General features: G+C 37.2%; 1 protein-coding gene across 1 annotated transcript in view; it reads left to right on the forward strand.

Moving 5' to 3' along the window:
- The window catches only part of shisal1a (shisa like 1a), a 43,085-nt gene extending 35,451 nt beyond the window's left edge, over positions 1-7,634 (forward strand). Inside the window, exon 5 of the mRNA XM_072672635.1 lies at positions 6,379-7,634. Coding sequence (XP_072528736.1) covers position 6,379 — 1 coding nt within the window. The 3' untranslated portion in view covers positions 6,380-7,634. The remainder of the gene's footprint in view (positions 1-6,378) is intronic.

Genomic DNA, 7,634 nt, shown 5'->3' on the forward strand with positions numbered 1-7,634 from the left:
ATTGAATATAAAATAACAAATTTTCCAAATTTTTAACAATAGTATATGTCATCATGTCAATACACAGTCATATCAGAAAGTTATAACCACTCATCTTATAGTAGGAATGCCCCCCTTGATTCAGATGGTTTCCTGAGATGCTACCACTCTTCGCCCACTGTCACAGTCATATCAGAATTTTATGACCACCACTGATGGAATAAACTCAGTCAGGGGCATCACAGAGTCCACGTGAACTGTTTGCTACACATATAAATAACACCAGTCAGTTATAGCAGACTGCAAATCAGTTACTCATAAGTTAGTTCCTTGGCCCATATTAAAAACTAACAGGTTGCGCCATGGGAAGGAGTAATTAATCTAATCAGCGGGTGGTGACGACAGCTTCAACTTCAGGCTGTCACAACTTGTATCACATGCAGCATATCACAGGCAGCAATTGCAGAATAAGCTGGGTCATTCCTGTAACCACAAGGCAGTTCCTTGTTTTACAAACTCATTGGAAAGATGCGTTTATTACAGCAGTGATAACTGTATGTATACACAAGCACAGTGACAAAAAAAAAAATAACGACGCATTAGACATTGCTTTAGGCAGAATCTACCGGACAGTTTACATCTGCAGTCAAAACAAGGGACCACCATAGTTTACCATTTCATTTTACCATTGGCAAGCAATTTGGCTTTAGAGTGATCACCAAACCTTGGTGCAAGCATTTAAAGCTAAAGAAAGTAATTAAAGATTCAGGAAAATAAACAAAAATAAAACAATTGTGTACTGATAACACAGTTCAACTTACTTAAACCAGATGATAATCGTATAAGGAAAGAAAGATGTATTTAACACATCCGTGAGCAGCCTGGATTTGATTTGATATGCTTTATGCCAGCCATGCTTTAGAGTCACAGGCTAGCAAAGCTAGTGTTGGCTTGAAAATGTGACTACTGAGAAGATATTTGTGTTTCACTGGGTTTGTTGTTGGATTTCTCTCATACTCTATGGCTTCCTGCCAAAACCATCTACCACCCACTACATTTTATTGGATGTTGGATTTTGATGAAAAAATTAAAAACAAATACATACACAAAGGAGTGACACATGTTTGATCAGAGTATTTGTTTTGGTAGGTAGGTTAACCCACCTACTTGGCATTATGAATTAATCCAGCATGTTAAGCATACCAATAAAGGAACAAAGCTTTTATTTACCATACACAGAAAGAGATTCTTCATCACACTTAGCTTCTATTCTATGGGATTTCCATATTTGTTCCATATTGAGTGGCTCGGTGTAAATGCCGCTAAAACACAAAAACATGAAAAATGAGAAAGAGCCACTGTACAAATAGATTCAGCAAGAATTCTGAGCTATCCTTCTACAGTATCCTTTTTACTGCAAATGGATTGCTACAATTCACAGAAATACCTGAAATCCAGGCACCGAAACATGTGGGAGCTTACTGATTGGCATGCTCTGAACACAAGTGGGAAAAAACAAGCCCACCGTAGTTGCAAGTTGCAACTAGCTGAGTTTGAATTAAAGGCAGAGCAAGCAAACCTGGATAAACCAGTCAAGAAAATGTATCTGAAAATAGCTGAAAACACTCCCCATTGTGCTTTCAGGTATGAGGTGATTTGAGCCTCAGTTATGTGGAAGTTCCTGGCTACCAATTATTGTTCAAAGGGTATTTGGTAATTAGTGTCCAACAGCCTTTACCTTGAGCAGATAATTGCTTGTTTCATTTCCTGTTTGGCCATTTTCCCTAATAAATGTTTTGCCACTCAATTCGACCAAAGAGGGTGTGTTCCAACAGGACTGTGAGGTCAATGCATTCCATCTTTTGCTTTTTTGAGTAAAGCATTTTACACAAATTTCTGCTTGAGTAACAGTAAAACAGCACTTACTGTTAAAAATATTGTGTATATGTTAGCTACTTATGTATCAGGTAAAGATACTGTGAGTACTGTGAGTGCATATTTTATGTTTTATTGATCAATTTTTAAAACTTTTGGGGCTACAGACACACTGCTTCATTCATGGATTTTACAATCAATGGCTATGATAAACCTGGTAAGCAATTTGGACAGGTATGTCTGTACACAGAATATGGGATATTGTAAAGCAATATAGATGGCCCACTTGCATACTTGTCTGCTACATTGCTACACTTCCATATCCTGCTCCCATAGCGCGTCTGGAAAAAGTGAAGTAGTGTGGAGGCAGACAAGTGGAATTTAGCGTGAAATGTGATGATGATGCGCCTCTGCCTTTGAAGATATGGAAAAGGAGTTCTTAGGTTCTCACAGGAAAGAGATGGAGGCGCTCCTGGGATCCACTTGACTAAGGTTTCCTGATTCAGTCTCACAGTTTTACTTTGATGACAATGAGGCTGTCAGAGTCATGGCCAGAATTTATACAGTTTATGGAGTTGGTCCTATGTACCCGGTTTCTAAATGCCAAAGGCAGCCAATGTGTTTCATGAATGGAATAAAAGCAACTGCTCCAGCGCTACTCAAAAGAGAAGTTAAATGCACACCAAGCAAACCGGGTCTCAGGAGGTTAAGAGGCTACTTCCTAACATGTTTACTGCAAAAATATTTAGAAACAAATAAGAGATGTAGCCTATATACACATTTGAGGCATGTCACAAAAATGCAGGAATAAATCTTAATTTAGAACACTTGCCACCTAAACGCCCCAAAGTTCTCTCTGAGTTCCCTCCCTCTTACAGTCTTCCATATCATATCATATTATCATATATCATATCATTATATCCTGATGCCATGGTCCTAACTCACAAAACATCAATGGGCCCAACTCTGCTTTTGCAGCTCCATTGCCTCACATATTGTTAACAGTTTTCAGCCCACAACTGATTCATCTTAAATAATTATTTACCCCTTTAGGAGCTGGATTAGGTGTTTTAGGGCAGGGGATTTTTATGCTACCCAATGCATATATATATATATATATATATATATATATATATATATATATATATATATATGGTTTGAATATAAATTCTTCAAAGGGGTTTTGCAAATTAGAAAACGCAAACTAGGACCATGCTGTTTCTGCGTGCACTGTCTTCAGTGGACGTATAATTAGGGACATCTGTTGAGTTGTGCCTCTTAGAATTAAGTTGTTTTGACGGGTGGACTGTTGGATGTTTCAGCTTGCTGTGTGCATCTCAGAGACTGTTCCTAAACAGAGGTGCTCTCATACCACCAACCTAAGAGCACAATAATACATTAGAAATGAGAAGCATGTTGTGGACAGACAGATTTAAACTAGGCCAGAAAAAACACACACCTGCTGAAGAGTCTCCAAGTCTAAAATCAGGAGAATTGAATCGTGTATGAGAGGGCAGAGATCAGCCTACTATGCTGAATCAGTCATCCATCTTCATTATAAACAAGAACACTAAAGTCTTAAATAGGTGTGCTGTTTGTTCCTAGTGCTGCCCTACAGCTACAGAGGGACAGTGAATGAAGATCAAATAGCTAATTTTTAACTGCTGCTATTCCATAAAAAGTGTCAGAATTACTGCTAGACTTGGCATCATATACAAGTAGGATCAGGGTTAAGAGATGAAGACAGGTGAAAGTTAGCCGTTGACTTGAAGATATGGTAGAAAACATAAACTACTAAATGATTGCAGTGCTCTTATCACCTAGACATCTTAGTTATTCATCTTGAGTATGAATATCTGATTACCCAGATGTTCGACCAGTGGAACTATATGGACATTGGAACACCTGCTTGTTGGAACACCTGCTTGTTCATTGTTTCTTCTATAATCAAGTGTATTAAAAATGTTTGTTTTTTTAATACATTTTAATGTATTAAAAATTGCCATTAAAAGATGTTTATCCCCTTATTACACATTAATATGTATCATTTAGTAACTACAGGGGATTCTGTACAAACTGGTGGGGCTATAGAACTTAATTCTATAGTCCCACCATAATACAATAATACTGACAGCCCACTGAACATTTTTAACACAGACACATAAAACAAAATGCTTTTGAATGTATAAATGTATTTTACTGTAAATAAACATGTTCAAAAAGGGAGAGAGATCACCTTTGTTTTGAAAAAAATGGAAGAACATTTGACCATTCTTCTATGAAACCCAGCCTCACCATTATATTATGCACTCCCCCATGGTGTAGCTGCTTAAACTTTCTTTCCATGTTGGCGAGATTGCTAGTTAAAATCTTCATGGTTGGTGTCTGTGAGCACATAACTGGTCCAGTTTAATAGAATGTTGTGATGTGCTCTTTGAGCTTTAACTTAATCTATCAGGATGCTTGTACTAGCTTAAGGGTACATTTTGAAGCTGACAAGGATTTTTTAAATTATAAATAAGAGTACCCTCTAAATGCCACAAATAGAAATGCTAAACAGCGATCAGGTAAGGGTTCCTTTGTCTTAGATGATTAAATGTGATTGCCATATACAATACACCATTGTGATTCATCCTTTTCTTTTTATTAATCTCAGCTTAATGAATAAATGGATAAATTCCATTAATCTATCAAGGATAATTGATATGTCTCTGTGCTCTGTACAGCTTTTTACACATACATTTTTATTTCTTGTTAACTCTTGTGAAGTGTACCGATGTAGTCCTATTAGGCATGGGTTAGCTGCCAAAACTGCATTCCTGAAGGCCTGCAGCTCTGACAGTCCTTTTATATCCTTTCTTATTCACACTTGATCCCTGATCCCTGCTCATTAACAAGTCCATCATGAGTTGAAGAAAGTACATTAAAGCATGGAAAATCACTAAACTGTTCAATGCTATAACTCTCCAGTTCTGATTTACATATAGACATCAGATTCAACTCGCAGCTAATTGTAACAGGTGCTGAAAATTATTGTATAATGAAATAATGAAATTCTAACTGTGTTGTTTGTTTGTGTTTGCTTGTTGCATGCTGTAATTAAATTAGCACTGGGATATAATTAACCCAGTCTCGTTGCATGTGAAGAGACAGAGGAAATTAAGAACTGGTTCACACTGCAGGGCATACCATTATTCTGTGCCACAAAATCTGCTTTTTTGACTGAGTGTTCAGATTTTAGGTTACAAGTTACCAAATCTGATGGGTATTGTTAGACTGTAGTGCATTGATTAACATGCCAACATGTGTAAATGTACAGATTAGGGAGGAGCAGCAAAATATGTGTAGTGTTTTTTCTGTCCACTGCTAAAAGATCTCATTATATTTCACAACAAAAAAATGTAGATAGTTTTTCTGTTTAGGTTTTAGATCAGATATGATGAAAAATTATGTACTTTCCTATGTGTATTTCCTGTCGGTGGTAAATTTTATTAGGCCTATGTTTACAGTGCGGCCTGTAATCTCAGTTAAGATTTGCTTTTCTTCTTTGCCAGATAAGATCTGTTTTCAAGGTGACCAGATGTGCTCATTTTATCCAGAGTAAGTCCAACTGTATTAGGTGCTAGAAGACGGCTGCTGCTTTTATGAGGGTGAAACCTGGGCTAGCTGTTTTTAGATTCACACGAAAGAGAGTCCAACGGCATTTCAGTGGAATGTTCCATATTTAGTCTTTCCTTTCTGTCTTCATACAGAATCATACAGAAGTTCAGAATCACTTGAGAAAACAATAAATGTTGAACAGTGTCCACCACTTCTTTGACTTTTCACAACAATATACCTTATTGACCTTCATCTTCCTAAAAATGTATTTAAATTTGTTCTTGAGAAAAGTCCTAACAAAATGTCATGATCCATGATGTGTCTTTAAACCACACAGTTGTTCACAGCTATGCTCCTATAACGATTCTATTTACCCCATAAACTGAACAAATCCTATAATATTGGTGAATGTCAGAATCTTCTGACAAACTGCGTAATTGGGTTTTAAGAAGAGATTTTTCATATGAATGGTTGGTGAATGAGGCCCAATGTTTGATTTCGACTGTCTTGCAGTGTTTTTAAGCTTATAAGAAGCACTATAAGCATCGACTTGCATTTTCAGCTTTTACTTTTTCCAATGAAGAACCTGGTGTAAACAACCCCAGGATGCATTGTGTAATCAGGTCACTCAAACCTCTGTGTACAGCACAAGTGGCAAAAAAAGTTCCCATAAATGGATCTACCCACGCCCCCACCTCAAGAAACATGACAGAATTATTGATGTTAACTTGCAAATGTTATATGGAAACCTGTATTACACAAAATTGACTGTATTCCATACAGCCTGTTGCTTCCAAATTAGCAAACATAAATCATATTTTATTGGGAAAACTGCATTGGCTGACAACTACGGGTATCCCCTCACCTATGCCAAGTGATGTACATGGAACAATAATGGAATTTCTTTCGTTTTTCTCTCTACAGATGCTTGAAGCTTTAACCATAGGATGTACTGTGCAGGAGAAGCATGCGGAGGAATAGCCACGGCCAACTGGAAACTGAAAAGGCCTCATGTACCTTTGACATGGACAGTGTGCTCCAGTGAGAAAGACACCAGTGGACAATGAGTAAATAAAACTCAGCTGCTTCTGATTTTAATCCACCCTGCAGAAGAAGCACTTTCTTCAGCGTTTTGACTGCAATGTTCCTACTGTAAACAGCTGTGGTTAAGGAAGTATTTTTAAGCTTAAAGAAAAACAGGGTTCAGGTCAGTAAGACCAGACAAGTTAAGACAGATTCTGTATCAGATTCTTGACTATGTATTCTTCTGGCCTGACTTCTCCTAAAGCAGAAAAAGGATTATTTATAATGGCTACGTATATCATACCAGCTTTATAGTGCTTTCAACCAGAAAGACAATTGGCTAGAACTGAACAGATTTAATTTTGGATTATACTGAGTAAGCCTAACAAGTTCATTCAAAATTCATCCTATTTTGTCCTTTTTTGCTTCACCTTCAGACTTAAGGATATAAAAGATTGACCAGAAGGTGAATATGCTATCCAAGCATTAACAACATTCCTTCAAAAGAACACTTGTACTCTTGCAATATGATTAAGTACTTTAAACTACTGAAGTCCAATAGCATCAGATAAAGCAATATGTAATGGAAGAACATGATGAAGACTTGTGTGGGTTTTACTTGTGTGTTTCTTATGAATTACTTGATCATGAGATGCTGCGGCATCAAGCTTTTTTTTACTTTAGGCAAAGCCATAGGCCTAAACAGACCCCTTAGCTGGCAGTAGTTTTATTTACATTTTTAATGCCGTTGGAAAATGTGCACTGACTTGAAGTAAGTGATTAGGAATAGACCATAGACATCCACCTGCAATAATGCACAGTATTGTGTTGCATTATATCGTATTAGAAAGAGATCTCTGTGTGATCATATTTTTAATTGTTTTAGGTGAATTTAATTTCTCCTCCAGACAGACGAGAGACTTGCTCAGTGTTGAAGTAATGGGTTCTGGTGATAGTATAGTTGCCTTACAGTAAGTCTATAGTGCACACCTTGCGTCATTACATTAGGTACTTCAGTCCAGGTGTAGTACGGCAGTGCACCTGTCTTTTTACGACTGCGTGGAGTGTGTGGGCGCAGTCTGGTTGTAATTGCACTTGTTAACTTTTTACTGTTGCAAACTGCGAAAATAAAAATATATCTTTTGCAGTGTGTTCAA

The sequence above is a fragment of the Salminus brasiliensis genome, chromosome 2 (genome assembly GCF_030463535.1).
Source record: "Salminus brasiliensis chromosome 2, fSalBra1.hap2, whole genome shotgun sequence".
Lineage (NCBI taxonomy): Eukaryota > Metazoa > Chordata > Actinopteri > Characiformes > Bryconidae > Salminus > Salminus brasiliensis.